Source organism: Amia ocellicauda, chromosome 5 (genome assembly GCF_036373705.1).
Source record: "Amia ocellicauda isolate fAmiCal2 chromosome 5, fAmiCal2.hap1, whole genome shotgun sequence".
NCBI classification, from domain to species: Eukaryota; Metazoa; Chordata; class Actinopteri; order Amiiformes; family Amiidae; genus Amia; species Amia ocellicauda.
This window is the reverse complement of record NC_089854.1, coordinates 15,143,034-15,161,216: the sequence shown is the minus strand read 5'-3', so window position 1 is coordinate 15,161,216 and position 18,183 is coordinate 15,143,034. Positions and strand designations below refer to the sequence as shown.

At 40.8% G+C, this 18,183-nt stretch overlaps 1 protein-coding gene across 2 annotated transcripts in view; it reads right to left on the bottom strand.

The window, feature by feature from the left end:
- samd4b (sterile alpha motif domain containing 4B) overlaps nt 1-18,183 on the bottom strand; it is a 44,746-nt gene that overhangs the window by 10,830 nt on the left and 15,733 nt on the right. Inside the window, exons 3-8 of one of the 2 annotated variants that reach the window (XM_066703985.1) lie at nt 11,050-11,562; nt 8,780-9,022; nt 8,244-8,353; nt 6,177-6,263; nt 2,632-2,908; nt 1,418-1,503 (exon numbers count right to left, since the gene is read on the bottom strand). In XM_066703985.1, the coding sequence (XP_066560082.1) occupies nt 1,418-1,503; nt 2,632-2,908; nt 6,177-6,263; nt 8,244-8,353; nt 8,780-9,022; nt 11,050-11,562 (1,316 nt within the window). The remainder of the gene's footprint in view (nt 1-1,417; nt 1,504-2,631; nt 2,909-6,176; nt 6,264-8,243; nt 8,354-8,779; nt 9,023-11,049; nt 11,563-18,183) is intronic. The other variant, XM_066703986.1, reaches the window with a different exon arrangement.

Sequence of the window (18,183 nt, the reverse complement as noted above, 5' to 3'; positions counted from 1 at the left end):
CATAAATATTTGGACAGTGACACAATTGTCATCATTTTGGCTCTGTACGCCACCACAATGGATTTGAAAGGAAACAATCAAAATTTAAGTGTAGACTTTCATCTTTAATTTGAGGGTAGTTACATACAAATTGGGTGAACAGTGTAGGAATTGCACCCATTTTTATATGTGGTCCCCCCAATTTTAGGGGCTCAAAAGTATTTGAACAAACTAACATAATCATTAATTAAATTGTGAGTTTCAATACTTAGTTCAAATCCTTTGCAGTCAATGACTGCCTGAAGTCTGGAACCCATAGACATCACCAGATGCTGGGTTTCTTCCCTGGTGATGCTCTGCAAGGCCTGCACTGCAGCTGTCTTTAGTTCCTGTTCCTTCAGTTTTGCTTTCAGCAAGTGAAATGCTGCTCAATTGGATTCAGGTCAGGTGATTTACTTGGCCATTGCAGAACATTCCATTTCTTCGCCTTAAAGTCTTGGTTTGTTTTCGCAGTATGCTTCGGGTCATTGACCTTCTGCACTGTGAAGTGCCATCCAATGAGTTTGAAGCATTTGGCTGAATCTGAGCAGATAATATAGCCCTAAACACTTCAGAATTCATCCTGCTGCTTTTGTCAGCAGTCACATTACCAATAAATACAAGGGAACCAGTTCCCTTGGCAGCCATACATGCCCATGACACAACACTACCTCCACTATGCTTCACAGATGAGGTGGTACGCTTCGAATCATGAGCAGTTCCTTCCCTTCTCCATACTCTTCTCTTCCCATCATTCTGGTACAAGTTGATCTTTGTCTCATCTGTCCATAGGATGTTGTGCCAGAACTGTACAGGGTTCTTTAGATGTTTCTTGGCAAACTCTAATCTGGTCTTCCTGTTGCCTGTTTACATCTTGTGGTAAACCCTCTGTATTTACTCTGGTGAAGTCTTCACTTGATTGTTGAATTTGACACAGATACGCCTACTTCCTAATGTTTTTGCTATCTCTGATTGGTTTGTTTTGATTTCTAAGGCAAAACACCCCAAGAACAAAGACAGCTGCAGTGCAGGCCTGGCAGAGCATCACCACAGAAGAAACCCAGCATCTGGTGATGTCTATGGGTTCCAGACTTCAGGCAGTTATTGACGGCAAAGGATTTGCAACCAAGTATCGAAACTCTCAATTTAATTCATGATTGTGTTAGTTTGTCCCCCTAAAACTGGGGGGACCTCATATATAAATGGGTGTAATTCCTACACTATTCACCAAATTTGGATGTAATTAGGATATTTCCTTTCAAATCCACTGTGGTGGTATACAGAGCCAAAATGATGGCAATTGTGACACTGTCCAAATTTGTATGGACCCAACTCTATATTTCATTTTTTTTAAGCAGGTCTACACCTTGAGAAAACCTGGGTTCAGAAAGAGACCCACCTCGTGTGTCAGACACTTCTCGATGAGCTGCAGGTAACTGCTGATGTTCTCCTCATCCGGCCTTGACACCAGAAGCTGAGTGCACACTGCGCAAGACAATCAAGAGACAACAGTGAAATTTCAGACACATCAGATCCCGATATTTAAACTAGGACCCAGGGGATAATCAGGGGTAGTAATTGCAGGACTGTATACTATTTATTTTTCAAAGAAAGGATGGGTGGGTGGCTGTCTGTGTGGAAGTGGGCTCTCCCTGGAGTCCTTGATGATACAGGAGGATACAGATTCTTGGATGAGTAATAAAATATGGACTGAATGTCCTCTTGCTTGTGATATTTCAACACAAAAGCAGCAAAAAGAAAATACATATCTATTAAGACTTGCTCCACATAGACAATCAATTGTTGATTAAGTGCAAAACAAACATGAAATGCTTAGCAGCTGTAACCAACACAACACAGTACTGGAGAAAAACTGGAACCTGCAAGACCTCATTCTTAACACAACAACATAAAAATCTAATGAATCTGTCAGAAATAAATTTGATATGCCCAAGAGGATTTCTTTCAAAAACTGGACTGCCTCTGAATGGATTACAACTGCAAAGATGGCACGAATGAGCAACTGCATTAAAGAGAAAACTAATCTCAAATGCTCACTTGGATCTCCCAGTCAGTTCAATTCTCACAACTGACATGTGCAAGGTGCAGGCAGCTCCAACATCAATCACATAAGTGGATGTGACAGTGAAATATTCAGCAGCCTCATTTTTGTACACTCCCTCACAAATCATACATCACATAAGCAAGGCTTTGGGTGAAACTGTCACTCTGCTACCAAGTTAGAGCATGACATATTTTACATATTTCACAACTATGTCAGACCGCAGAAATAAAATTTCTTATTTCATGAACAGTGACATACACAATTTTAACAAGCAGAACAGAAATCCATGGCTTCTATGTTTTAGACATTCATTAGCACAGTAATAAATTAGTCCCCCCCAAAAAATTGGAAATCTGCTAACATAACTGTGCAACCACCTTCTTCCCACTGCCCATTGGATTGAAATGGGCAAAGTAGTCAACCATTCCATGACAAGGGTCAAAATCACATATCGGAGTAATTCACAGTGTATGAAGTCAAGTAAATTCTGACCCTAATATGTGCCTACCCAAAAGAGCCCCTTCTCCGTGATCTGAACATGGCCTCACCTTTGCCCATGACCCTGGTAAACTGGCCGGCAATGTCTCCATCGGAGATGGGCGTGACTGACGACTCCCCATCGCAGGGAGAGGGATTCTGGGACTGAAAGCCCTCTGCCGCCGTATCCTTGTCCTCTGCTAACTTGGGGCCTTTTTCCACAGCCTGGGGGGAAAGCTCGACCTCCTTCTGAGTAGCCGCAGGTGGGGCGTAGGCCTTGATGGGTGTAATGATGATCTGCTGGAGTTCCTGCAGGGCATTGCGCAGGTTGCCTCCTTCCAGGATATCCTGCAGGGGGAAGAGAAGAAAGAATGTTCACCGGGCATACACACTATGGCCAGATATCGCAAAACTAAATTGGATCATTTTAGAGTTAGAAATGGCTGAAGTGTGCGTGACAAGTTTGATAGCAGTTTGTTCCCCTGAAATGTTTGGACTTGGGTACTTTTTCCTTGCATGTGTGAGTGCATTATCTGAGTTTCCTGCAGCTGGCCTGCCTGGCCAAAAATCGGTGCCGCCTGGCCCAACAAATGCATGAATGGAAAAGATAAATATATATATTTTGAAAAACAAGTGCACTTGCTCATGCTCGGCCCCTCCCCCATTGACAATCCGCCAGTCCCCCCATCAACAAATATGAAACCAACTGCCATGCCTACATTTCTGGGGGAATCCCTAATCATTATTTTCCACATTTTAATTGAATGACTCATTTTTGGGATGCACAGGGCATAACCATTAAGCTTAATGACTCAATGCTTTTTGTCTTTTATGCACCTGTTTTTGGATCTTCCAATGGACAGGCCCAACAATATTGTTGCAACAAGTATTTATTGCAGTTATTAATCAAATATGTTTTTACTTCTGAAGTAATAGGTTGGCAATTGCTATTTGACAAAGATTAATAAAAACTACTCAAAAAGTCCTGCATAACCACCAGTCAGGTCATTCCACTCTGCAAGACCACAATGCAAGCAGCAGTGTTAAGGCCTCAGACAGAGCACTTCTGACAAATCTTGCTGACCGCACTTCTAAGACACTGTACATACTAGGAAGCCAAGGAGTTTGCTGATGCACAGCAAGATGAGGAAACCCTGGCCAACTTAAAATCCATACCCCCCCCAACCTCTTCCAAACCTGGCAGTGCATGGCCTATTTTATGATGCCTCTCGGGAGCTTCTGATCAGAATCGGCTAATGAAATAGCACAGACCATACAAAATAAAATGTAGTTTATTTAGTCTACTTCAAACGCTACAAAAATATTAACAAAAACGATTTTCTGGCAACAGTACTCCTAGTGTAAATAAATAGTTCCAGCCTATGCTTTGTCCAGGCAATCCATTTAGACAGAAATGCATGCAGACGTGGAATGGTTTTAAAATTATGCATTATCCAAGTTCACCAAGTGAAGTCTTATTCTCACTCCTATTCCAAAGACCTTTTGCATATTGTCAGTAACCACAGCAAAAAAAAAAAAAAAGTGAGTTTCACTCAATAAAATCAATCTGACATTCAGAATGGTGGTCCTTATTCAGAAAAGGTTTTTTTTTTTTTTTTAATCTTGTTTCAGCAAAATATGCAGTTGGCTCCTTTTGGCTTGTTCAGGTGCCAATTGAACCAGAGATATTTCTGACTTATTTGTTTTTGTAGCACTCATGAAAGAAGACAATAGCACTGGTATCAACCATAGAAATGACAGGCACGGCAATGAGGAAATACCTGTGGGAAGCTTAAACACAAGCTGTGCAAACTCAACGCGGCTCTCAGTGCCATTTTTAGCTGAATCCGATCTCTGCGTATGTATTGTTTTGGTCTTCTCCTGCACATACTCTATGATTTAATTGTTATGGGATTTTGTCATGAAAGGATTTATGTGTGTATATATACATCTTCATGACCTCTTGGACTTTGTAATTATTCGGTGTTCTTTTTCTCCACAGATGATTTTGTACTGTATACAGATCTAAATATATATATCCGACACAAGGATTCCTCAAGGCCAGATTGCAAGACATAAAGCAAGGAAATCTTTGGCTTCATTACATACTTATTTGCACAATAGGTTTCACAGCATTATGAACTATTGATTTCACCACCCCGTTTCAGAAAATCACGGTTAAATTGTTTTAGAAGCTCTTTGCGCTGAAAGAGATTGTTCAGATATATATATATATATATATATATATATATATATATATATATATACACACACTCACCTAAAGGATTATTAGGAACACCATACTAATACTGTGTTTGACCCCCTTTCGCCTTCAGAACTGCCTTAATTCTACGTGGCATTGATTCAACAAGGTGCTGAAAGCATTCTTTAGAAATGTTGGCCCATATTGATAGGATAGCATCTTGCAGTTGATGGAGATTTGTGGGATGCACATCTAGGGCACGAAGCTCCCTTTCCACCACATCCCAAAGATGGGTTGAGATCTGATGACTGTGGGGGCCAGTTTAGTACAGTGAACTCATTGTCATGTTCAAGATACCAATTTGAAATGATTCGACCTTTGTGACATGGTGCATTATCCTGCTGGAAGTAGCCATCAGAGGTGGCTCACATGGTGGTCATAAAGGGATGGACATGGTCAGAAACAATGCTCAGGTAGGCCGTGGCATTTAAACGATGCCCAATTGGCACTAAGGGGCATAAAGTGTGCCAAGAAAACATCCCCCACACCATTACACCACCACCACCAGCCTGCACAGTGGTAACAAGGCATGATGGATCCATGTTCTCATTCTGTTTACGCCAAATTCTGACTCTACCATCTGAATGTCTCAACAGAAATCGAGACTCAGACCAGGCAACATTTTTCCAGTCTTCAACTGTCCAATTTTGGTGAGCTTGTGCAAATTGTAGCCTCTTTTTCCTATTTGTAGTGGAGATGAGTGGTACCCGGTGGGGTCTTCTGCTGTTGTAGCCCATCCGCCTCAAGGTTGTACGTGTTGTGGCTTCACAAATGCTTTGCTGCATACCTCGGTTGTAACGAGTGGTTATTTCAGTCAAAGTTGCTCTTCTATCAGCTTGAATCAGTCAGCCCATTCTCCTCTGACCTCTAGCATCAACAAGGCATTTTCGCCCACAGGACTGCCGCATACTGGATGTTTTTCCCTTTTCACACCATTCTTTGTAAACCCTAGAAATGGTTGTGCATGAAAATCCCAGTAACTGAGCAGATTGTGAAATACTCAGACCGGCCCGTCTGGCACCAACAACCATGCCACGCTCAAAATTGCTTAAATCACCTTTCTTTCCCATTCAGACATTCAGTTTGGAGTTCAGGAGATTGTCTTGACCAGGACCACACCCCTAAATGCATTGAAGCAACTGCCATGTGATTGGTTGGTTAGATAATTGCATTAATGAGAAATTGAACAGGTGTTCCTAATAATCCTTTAGGTGAGTGTATATTCCATTCAGATACAGCTACACAGCTACAGAGAGTTGCAAAACACACACAATAGTAGGATGTGCAAATAGAAAGAGATGACCAAACAGGAAAGATCAGACAATACGCACGGCTCATCCACAGGTTGCTTACCTTCTCCAAGGACTTGAGGACACTCTGTCTCTCGCGTAGCTTCTGGATACTCAGGGCGATCTTGTGCCGAGCTCCTTTTGTAACGTTCTGAAGAGTAGAAAGGAGAAATTGAATTTATTACGAGTGCTTAGACCAAAGAGTAACTTCTTGGCATGAAGGCCTTTGCACACTGGATGCAATGATGCGTCCGAGTGTGTGCATGCCTATCTCACATTGCACACAGAGTCCGTCATTGTCGATGTGTCAACAAATTCAGTTCGATCCAATTTCCTGTGCGTCAAAAATGACATTGGCCAATGAAAAATTACAGGAAGACACTGGATTGATGCTCTTCATCTGCGTCCTCTGGAAAATGTGCATGTCTAACCACCAGTTATAAGGTGCTGTGAAAAGCTGTGGTATAATAATGAAAGGCAAATGATCGAATAAAACTAGCACAAATGGAGTAGGGTATTTAAATGGAAATATGAACATAAAACATTGAAAGGATTGGTATAAATAACATCAAACCGCATACACCGCACAGTCAAAACAAATAAATGAAACAAATGTTTATTTGGGGGTAATCACACTCAGCGTCCACTTGATCTGACTACAGTTGTAAGAAGACACTTGTAATGCTACACAATGTGTGTGTTTTTCAAGCATATGACTAGACAGATGAGGTAGAGATTGCGACTGAACTTGATTTGCGTTGATACAGATAAAACTCTGTAGGCATATTTAATACCTATATTTAGGAAAAGTCAAGAACGGGTATGCACAGTGCATTCAGGAAAACACAGTAATTCAAATTAAAATCGGTCAAACTAACCAGCTCAGCCCTTCTAGTGTTAAATTAAGGTGAATCGCGCAATATATTAAATCACGAAAACTACAGTCGAGCTTTGGATTCAAACTGGATTCGTGAGTAGTTACAATACCATTTGTGAGCAAAACATCCGTTTGCTGTAGCAATTATAATGTAGTTTGCCGATTATAATTATTCAGTGTTTTTTTTACAAATATACATTTATATTGTGTTTTTATCATTCCCGTTCAGCCTTGTTATACTGTAATGTCAATGCCTAGTATTTAAGTATTACTGTGTGGCACAACCACTTAAAGACTTTTACACTTCATTTAATATTAAGTGCCCGATTAAATCTACCCATTGATTAACTGATCAAATATCTTAAAATCGAGCTGACAGCCCTAATGTTTACATAGACTAATGTTTATTTAACAACATGGTTGTCTGAGATAAGTATACATCAATAACAAAGTAATAATTTGTGTTAGAGATGTGCATTTTTAGCTGCGCAGCTGAGAACCATGTGCAGTTTGTTTATATCGCGTCTTTGCAGAACATAGGCATGGTATTGACCAATGGAAAGGACGTTACTATAGATCTGTCATCAGCCCTAGAGATATTGTATATTTTTTTACCCAATCACAGACCATGACTATTAATATCTAGCCAATCCAAAGGACCTTTCTCAGCCTTGGGACCCTCGGCTCATAAGGCAGGTGTCAGATTATGTGCTGTTGCAGAGCACAGATGAGAGAGAGAAAGACTTTTGCATCGTAGCTTAAAAACAATGACTTTTAATCACAACAACATTCATTTTAATTACTTTAAAAAAAAAAATACTTTGAAATGTAATGTGACTTTTAATGACTCACGGGAACCCAGAAGAAGGGGAAAGGCTGTGTATCTGGTGGTTTTTACAGATCCAGTGTGCAATTTCTTTGACGGACAACTTTACACATGACGGACTACAAATGATGCATCGGATCCAGTGTGCAATGGCTTTAAGCCAAACCAATAAACTAAATTGTAAGCAAAGGCATGACAAGTTTTGCATATCAATCGGGCTGGTGTATACACACAGCTTTTGCAGGTTGGGTGCTACTGTTACTAGTCCCTGTCACAAACATCACCATGAAACCCAAGCTGTGAAAAAGACATCAATGATCAATTAAAACAAATGAAAATCCAACTAATCAAACACATAGGCCAACTGGAACATTCACATCATGACATACAACAAAAAATAAGAGTAAAGAAAAGATGCTTCCCCAAACCTGTGACTCAAGGTGCTGCTCCGTCAGAATCATCATTTCCTCATAGGTCAATTGGGAGAAAAGTGAAGCATATTTATGGAGACGAAGGCTTTTCAGCCATGTGGGGACATCTGAAAAACACATTCACTGGTCAGGAAAATCGAACAAAAGGCAGATATATCGGTTTGTGGCAGACAATATTAACCAGCACTAATAGGACAAAACAAAAATACCCCATCTCCTGCAGAGACCAATTTCTATGTTTGGGTTTTCCAACCACAAAGTTAGCTCACCAGCCAAAGGAGGGGAAAATCAAAGGCCACCCTGGCCAACTTTAATACCAGGACAACAAGCACATGTCATCCTTGAAGATCTTCATCACAATCAGGCTATGGTGCAGCCCAGATTCCGACTAGTGAACTCCACACTACAGGCCTGGGCTGAGCAGAGACCTGTGAAGTTCAGGAAGCACTTCCTTGCCCATCCCTGCTAATAGAAGAGACACACCAGGGGACAGGAGGAGGCTCCCTAGGTCCTAGCAGGAGGACGACGTTCACCTTTCATGCCGCTGCCCTCCTCTTGGAAGGTGTTGCGGGCAGAGGACTGGTCCTCCGTCTGCTCGCTGCCCGAGGACGCCACGCTACTCTGGGGTGACAGGGGCGCGTGGTCCGGGGGCACGAAGGGTGAGCGCACCCCGAGGTCCTCCTGGCTCAGCCACTCACTGCTGCAGGCCTGCTGGCTGGAGGGGATCAGCGACATGGATCTCTTCAGTGGACTGGGGTGGATTTGGCTCGAAAGAACTGGAAGAGAGTGGAGGAGGGTGAAAGTTCATTTTGGTTACCAACTCAAAATCTGCTGACACTTGCAAAGACTTTTTGGAAAGAAAAATACACAGATGAGCAAAAGAATCTGCTTATAAAATGGCAGAGCTTGTTGCTTCATCTTCAGTTTTATTTCTAAACAAAGGGTGGAGAAAGGGTGATCCTATTCATTCTATTTAAATACATATATTCATTGTTTGGAGGTCATGGGATCAGTGAAGCAAACCAAGGAATCTGCAAACTTGTGGTTTGCTCATTTTCTCATACAGTGTGACATGAAGTTTTTCAGTGATCCGATACATTTCAAAAGCTGAGCAGTCACTTTACGGTCATGCCATCAGTTACATCACAACCTGGATCTTTCACAATCTATCAAAAGGAACAAAATTACCCTCTTAAACTAAATCAAGAAAATTAACCACCCATAAAAATGCATGTTGTAAATAAAAATGTTATTTCCTAACTGGGTGGTTTCAGAATATTCAGAATCAGCTGAAATTAAATCTGTCCTGTGCTCAGGTAAATGAAGGAAATTAATCAATCTAAAAAATCTCCAACACCTAGATTTCTCTGCATTCTCTCTAGTGTCAGTAATATTGGATCTTACATTTTAATCATGACTGCACTATGCAAGAAATCTTTGATCTCCTTTGGAATAACTCTCCTGTACCACAACAGTAATCTATGATCTAGGTATTGATTGTTGTGCATCTTTGGCAAAAGGCAGAATTATTTGGTTTCACAAATAAACATGGAACTCCTTCAAAAACCTGCTGCTATCAGGTTTATACAGCTGTATGCCATTATTTTGGTATCATGATTTATTTTTGCCTTTTGTAGTCGCCACACTTAACTAAAGCAAAGCCTCCTTTCTATTCATGTATTAATGTTCACAGACACAAGGCAAATAGTTCATGAACAGAGGGCAGGAATGTACGGTCAATGGTAATTAATAGTGAAATCCTTCAAATGAATGGGTGAAGTGTGCTCCTCTTCCACCCACAATACAGGTCTGAGCTTGAAATTAATCTAGGACACCTGTCTCCTTTTATTTTCCTGTACATCATGGTTCAGTTCTTCAGTTGAGCTTGTCAAAGGCTAATTTCCTGCATCTCAAACGGTTTGTTCTCCATGTTTCACTCACTTTTGTGTTATCAAATTAATGACAAGCTAATCTATAAGCTTTGTATAAAATCTACAAAGGTTGAAAGCATCAAATCACCTTGTCAAGATGTACAATCAGCAAGCTAAACTATATTAGGATGAACTAAGAGGGAAGGGAAAGCCCTTAACAAATGACAGGGCTGAACAGAGACTGACTATGAATGTCAAAGTGTATTTCTGTGGAACTGGAAATGCTGTCTTTGAGAAAGCATTGATATGTCTGGTGCATTATGCTCTCATTGACCTGTCTTTTAACGTTTTCCCACGTTGCTGTTTTAGAAGGTTCGTTCAGTCTCCAAACTTTTTCCGAACTGTTTGGAGGTTTGTCACATGAAAATCACATTTAATTTATCTTGGTGAATCTGACAACTGTTTGAATATTAAACCAAACCAGATATAGTAAAACATTTGATTTGCATTATGCCAATTACTTAAATAAAAGCTGTTGGATGTATAAAAATTAAAAAAAAATTAAGATTAAGATTTTAACAATGCAGTACAAGTGTGCAAGATGTTGTAAGAAACATGCTATAGTATAAGTATGAAACACAGAATAGTTGCTTACAATGACCCTCAAAAAGTTGAATGTAAGCTGTGCAAGAGAAAATTGGTATATCACAGAGGAACAAGCAGTGTAGGTTTGAATTAAATACCTGTACATAAACCGTGTGCATGTAAAAATAAATGATTATTACTTAAAATAAGTTCTGTAAATTATGCAAATTAGCACCATTGAAGCTTCTAACCTTCCATCGTAGGTAACAACTGACACTTCCAGACTGCCCAACTTTTCCCAGTCTTTACCAAATGAGCAAAATACTATTGAAATGATTCAGACATACTGTGACCTGTGTTGGTGCCTCCACTGATGCTGTTCATGTTAGAGGAAACGGAGGAGATGGTGTGGAAGGGGAGATGCCCATTCTGGCCAGCAGAGGAGGAAGATGAGGAGGAGGAGGAGAGGGCAGGGGGCTTGTCCTGCCAGGCATGGCTTGGGTCCAGGGAATCGGGCTGGCCGGCCGCCCACTCGTCAGAGCCCTGGCGGGGGTGGTAGGGGCCGGGGGCTCGGCCGGGGGCGTAGGTACAGGACAGGTGCTCTTCCAGGTGGTTGAGCCACATGGCCAGGGAAGTGCGGTCCTCCAGGGTGGTGGCCGGGTGGATCAGGGCATAGGACAGCAGCTGCCGGCTCTCCTCCACGAACAGGCTGCTCTCGATGGTGTGGCTCAGCACCTTCTGCAGCAGCTTCATGTATTCGCACTTGGCCTCTGCGTTGCGCGGCTGCAGCAGGGGCAGGTGGGACAGTAGCAGGGAGACCACCTTCTCCTTGGGCTCCTGGTGCCACTGACTGACGATAGCTGGAGACGGGGAGGAGAGGGAAGGGGAACAAGGGAGGTAATTTCATTAGATCTGCTAGTGCACAGACAGGGATTCTCTACAGCGAGAATGGGCAGAGCAAGTACTATCTGGAAAAGCAAGATCTTCTTGCTCTCTCGCTTTCTCACACACATCACAGATATCATCTTTTAACATTGTAAGTTCTAAAGTTAAAAAAAGAAATTCACTGCAGCAGAATGATAAAACAATACATGAAGTTGGCTTTCAAATTCGTGAAAAGAAATGACAGCCCAAACAACCAAATTGAGGTAATTCAGAAAAACTAGAACAAAAACATTTTTATAAAAAAGGATTTTTTTTTTATTTTTTTTTTTACACCTCTACCTCAATATAATAGTTCAAATGAAGATTAAAAAAAGTAAATCAATGGATTGAAACTGTCAATGTTATAACTTTAAGACTTGCAGACATTTACTAGAGTGAAAGTTTGCTCGGCTTTCAAAATCATTATTTTACCGCATTATCCGAATGTGATATATCGTGGTAGAGGTGTATTTCTATACAGAAAACGATTTAACCACCCATCTCCGGGATCTTCTGAAAAGCAACAAGGTTAATACAAACTGAATGACTTTCTGGTGTTTGTAACCTTTATTTTGTTCTTACAAGTAACATAACATACAAACATGTAGTTACTGTAACTTGAAACAGGCCCTAACTATTTGTGGACGAAGGCAGCAAGCTTATCAGATCTGGGTTTGTGAATGAGGAACAGTGGATGAAAGTCTGTACACGAGGAACATTGGAAACACATGACATTAGTCGGCAGCTCTTTGTCGGATATTTGAGTGGCCTGACCTGCTTCCTATTGCCAAAAAAACAACAACTCAAGAATGGATTTGTGCTTTTATCTCAGGCCATGTGGGTCTGTATGAACTGGGTCACCATTAAGAGCTGATAAATTTAGTTACCAAGGCAGCAGCCAGAGAGCCTGGGGCAAGAGTCTTACTTGAGGAGGAAGACATACTATCTGCTAAGGCAGGAATATGTTTTTCTCTAAGAGACATTTTGTGCAGTGCACTCACCATTTTTGCCCATTTTAAAGGTTTAATTCTTCCATAAAGTTTTGTAACTCTGGTAGGATATATTTTATCCTTCTCACATGTGTATTTTCCAAAATAACTGAAATTACTAAATGTGCTAATTGTAAGTTTAATTAAGGGCAGGTAACCTATCAATATAATGCAATATATTAAAGTGTCAGATCTCTCCATTCAGCACAGCACAGCAGTAACATAGTTTAGAATAAAGTCAGGTTGTTTCAAATAAATAAATAAATAAATAAATAAATCTGGAATCATCGGAGACTTGGAAATGAAGATCTCCATTTGTGTCGAGACTCTGCCTACTTTATAACTAAAGTAACCATAAATAAGAGAACAAATGAATATTCTAAAATTAAAAAAAAAGTATAAGAGTGTTTCTGCTTTCCTGCTTTCATCAACTGTTCTACACTGATAATGAAAATGAAGTGACACAATTTTAAGAGCTTTGTTTTCAGGCTGTCAGGAAATGAAAACAGGAGCCACAGTAAATCAGCCCGTCTCCTTCTCATCCCCAATGCGGCAGAATGAACCAGTGCACGTTGACATGGTGACTCTCATTACATTACTTTCCCCAGTAATGCCTGCCATATTTGTAATTACATTCCCATATAGGAACAAGCCTGCGAAACTCTCAGAGCACAGATAGGAATATTGCAAACAGGGAAATGTCAGTAATGCAACTCGTCATGATTTCTCAGGGACTTTAAAAGTGGCTGAAAAGAAAAGAAAATGTATAGTATAGGAAAACTCACATGGCAAGTGACACTAGTAACATTTATTTGTTTCTCTCCATTGTTGTTTATTTAAATAATTAATCTAAGACCTTACTGGTGCATTTTGGTCTGTGCCTGCTCTTTCCTAATCTGTAACAAGCTTTATCAAAAGTGTCGAACGCATTTTTGTATCGCAGTCAAGGTCAGAACACTTCTTGCCCCGAGCAAAAGCATAAGCAGAAATGTGTGCTTCATTCTACACTACTAAATGTAGCCAATGTAGCATGGGAAGGTTTTTGTCTTATTGCAGTGTCATTTGGGCCAAACAACACCATCCAGAACCTGCATGGCATCTTTAATACTTTTCTTTTTGTGCTTTAGGGTGTCAATGATTCATTTTGGCTGGACAAAATTAAATTATCTAGCCAGGGCAGGTATTTGTTCTAATAGCTTCTTCAGTGATTTTTATTTATTTTATTTATTTAATTAGTTGAGGCTTATGGTGGAAGGTCCACCATCCAGCAGTGAAAAAGAGTGATCAGTTGGTTATCATGGCTTGATTCTACTGAATGGTGCTGCTGCTGGGAGGCAAAGCCAGACCAATACAGGTGAAGTGCAATAAAGGATTTTTTGTTTCTCAAGGAGTGGTTCACAGCTGGCCAAGAGATGCATGATTGACTGTCAGAGGTCTTGTGAATGTTGTGTTCATCTCTACCTTAGTTACAGATGTCTGTTGCTTCTTTTGGGCACAAGACTGGTCTGGCTCTTATTTATTTATTTATTTATTTTGATACTATGCTACTATACGACAGTGCTTAAATGTGCATCAACTCCTCATGCTCTACTATCCAGAATGTGTAAAGCACCTGATTGAAATCTACTCTTGTGCAGTTATTATTCTATTGATCCATCAGTGGAGTTGTCCCTCAAGGGCCTTGGACAAATCAGACAACATACCTAGGTACCTCTCGAATAATCAGTTTGGCAGAAAATAAACTTCAGAAACAAAGACAGGATGAAACAAAAATAATTTAGGTCAGGAATGTCCCCAAATCAGAACTCATATCAGTACTGCCAAGTTCTTTTAATCTTTTGAATAACTGGCATTTAATAAGTAATTTGTGATAATGACAGCACAAAAAACTGGTGGAAAAATGTGTTATAATAAAAAAAATTTTTTAATAAGCATTCTATAAATATACACACCATCTTAACATTTTATGTAATCTAACGCAGGTTATTGCTATTGCTGTTAAGATTAAACTTATTATATGCAAAAACCCCATGCAAGTTTCATGTTTGTATACTGTTAAATACAATGTGTGTATGTGAATCAACATGAATAACACTTTCCAAATCTTCTAACCTTGCCAGGTTTCATTTGACAAGTACAAACAAGCAGCTCCCAAATGCTAACTACTGTACTTAACTCACACCATTTATACCATCAACCTGGAGTGTGATATAATTGCCCATAGGACCTACATTGCCTGTTAATACTTGCTTCATTATTTAAAAACAAAACATTAAAAAATGACAAATATATATATATATATATATATATATATGATGACGACGACAATGCTACAGACATGCATAGTGACAGACTGGCAGTGATTTCCTACAGTAAATTGTCCTTGGGAAGCCTTGGAACGGTTTCCTGAGGAAAAAATAAAAACTTACCCAAATGTGCAACATGAGCAGTACTGTACGTTAACAGTGGAATGTGGAAAGTAATGTACTTAGAAAGGATGGATATAAATCCTGCACTTTTTCCTGTTATTTACTCTCTTACGTAGTTCGTATCCTTCTGTGGGACCGTCTGCTCTTTTTGTTTGTATTTCGATTCTACGCAAACATTTTCAGCAAACGTCGCCTCTGAGGATTATTAATCACGTAAGATAGCCAACCACTGAGAGGCAATTGCACAAATTCCTATTCATCTCATCTCAGTGATAAGTGGGCTTTTGGATCATTGTACTACACAAGGGCACTTGAATATCCTTTAAGAAATAATTTCAGCAGCGGTTTTCAGAGCAAGGTTAATTAACAAATTCAACGTACGGCAACAGGATTGTGCAGGCAAAACAGACAACGCAAGAAATTTAATTAGGAGAAAAAGGTTTAAACTTCTTTGGGTGATAAAATGCAATATGTCTGCTGACTTTACCAATTTCATGACAAAGGTTACTTTCTAGAAGTCTTTATTGTTGATGTAATTAGCTTCAGTCAGATATTAATTGAGACCCAAGACCTGAAAATCCCTTATTAAGCCATTTGAATGCCATACCATTTGAACCATACTGCATCTTAAAGTTTTTACAGCCTCCGACTTGAAGTTTATTAAAAATACATAAATCAATGGATGCTCTGTTTCAATGGGAGGCAGAAAACAGCATGAGGAGACAGCATGAATGAACAGATGCGGGGGGGGAGGGGGGTTGCATGCTAAACACACATACCTGAGCTCATTCATAGAAACCACTCTGGTAAGGCAGCCTGGAGTGAGTCAGCCATCAAACAGAATGGCTTTAATTACAACTGTTTCATGATCATGGAAATATGAGCTTTAAAAAGAAATGGGGGGGGGGGGGGGGGGTAAAAAATAGAAAATGTCTAAATACACAGTGACTGTCCAATACCGAGTGTGTACGTAGTGCATGGTTTATTGCAATGCAGACAGGGTAGGAAAGAGGAAGTGATCCCAGTTTGACTGAGAGATGGTTAAATTGAATATAATGGAATCAGTGGGAGCTCTGTGTCCACCCAAGGATTCCTAAGGCAGGCGAAGGAATGCGAGAGAGAGGGGGGGGCGGGGGATAAGCATGTCGATTGCAGCAATGTGTGCTTAGAATACTAAGTAACATGAGATCTAAGCTACAGAGAGAGGCCTTTACCTCCAGCATGCCTCCCAGTCAAGAGCATCAAATGAGCGGGAAAGGTGGTTGACAGGATTTCACACAGTTGGGAGGAGGGGAGGGGTCTGATCAGGATGTCACACAAACAGTGCCTTTGAATGGCATTCCCCATCTCAAACAGCAACAGTATTAGCTTTAGGAGACGTGTGAATGTGAACGTCTGAGCTGGGGCTGGTGCAAGTGGCCAGATTGTGTCGGTGCATTTCCAAGTTATCAAGTTTATGGGCACGCGTTTTTGGAAGGACCACAAGACCGCGTTAATGTACTTTATGGGTCCACGGGATCCAGTCCTTTCCCTGGGTTTCTTCAACTCTCTGCCATGAGAAAAACACTATGAACTTCCTTTAGGTTTTGCAGGGGAAGGTTGAGGGCGTTTGAGGGTAGGTGGGGGTGGTGGGGGAGCCTGGTGTCCTTGTGCTAAGTGAAAGGCAGGGCGCAGGGCCGGCCCACATAGCAACATCCATGCAGAGCTACTCAGGAAACACCAGAGGGATGATATCATTGTTACAACTCACTCACTTCCCTATTGGAAACGGCTGCTGGAATGCCAGTGGCAGAATTCCACCTCGAGTTCAACGGTTCGCATCCCTTAAGCATTTGGGAAAGCTTAATATCGTTCTAGTTTTGACAATTACAATTTAATTTATGATTGTTTTTTCTCATGGTAAATTAAACGTCTTCAATCCCTTACTGATATGCTTACTGCCTTCTATCGAGGGTGGTACAGTGAGAGTTTGGCATGGGAAAGTTTTGCACGACTGAGACAATAGTGAATACTGGTTCAGTGTTTAGGTTGGACTTTTCCACCACAAAAAAATAATTGCAAAACATTTAAATCGGCAAAAACGGCGTCTGCTAAAAGTGATTGTGTATTAGATTACTGGGTGCAGCCACATTGACAGCACAGGAATGTGGTAGACTACCCCCGGTCAGATAACACTCTGGCTGGCGTACCGAATATCTGTGAATTTCACCTCACAACACGATTAATTTAACTAGATTGAGCGCATGAGGAACAAATCAATTGTTTAAGGGCATTGTCCCATAAATGTTGATACAGTTGAGCCTAGTGTTTTGTTTTTAATATTCATAAGTTAATACAAGTAAGTACAGCTCTTATTATATAATTGGTTAGGCATGCTGAGATTTAGAAGTGATTAATTTACTGTATAGTGATTTATCACCAACAAATGAGATATGAAAATATTATATGATCTGATTAAGTGTGTTGCTGTGGGAGGACATAACTCTCAAAATAAATTAAGAAGTACTGCTTTATTGGTGTCTTTCTGGTGTGTATAGTGACAAAGGATTGTGGGATATAGGAAGAGCTGAAGGAGAATGCTGGGCCTGGGGGAGACCGAGAGAGGGTGTGGCCCACTGAAACTGTGAGCTGGAAAGCAGGCAGACTTGTATCCCTGCACTGAAGCTGGTCTTATAATTCACAATTCACTATTGTGTATAAAAAAGTGCAGAAAACTAGAAATGAAGCATCCATTTAAATCCTTCCCCACTGCTCCAAGCCCCAGCAAAACAAGAGACAGACGAGTTAAACAGAAAACAAATAGTGCTAACCGGAGGGATTGTGGGTTGCCCCCCATTGTCCCCCACTCTGGATTTGCAGTATAGTGAAAGCAGGGAGCCCCCAGGGCCTTCCCAGGCATGGATTCCTTCTCAGACCGGCCGTTTCCTATTCGCTCCACACAGTCTGAATTCCTGAACTGTGGGGCTGGGCCGCATCTCTGCATTCCTCAGCCCACACAAACAATCCCAGAGGAGAAAGCTTCAATCCGATGACTCAGGGTTTGTGGACGTCTGCAAGAGCAGCTGGGAGAGTCCACGCACTCGAGAGCTATTGTTCTGCGAAGCGACGAAGGTGGATGGGACGTGAACGGATGACACAG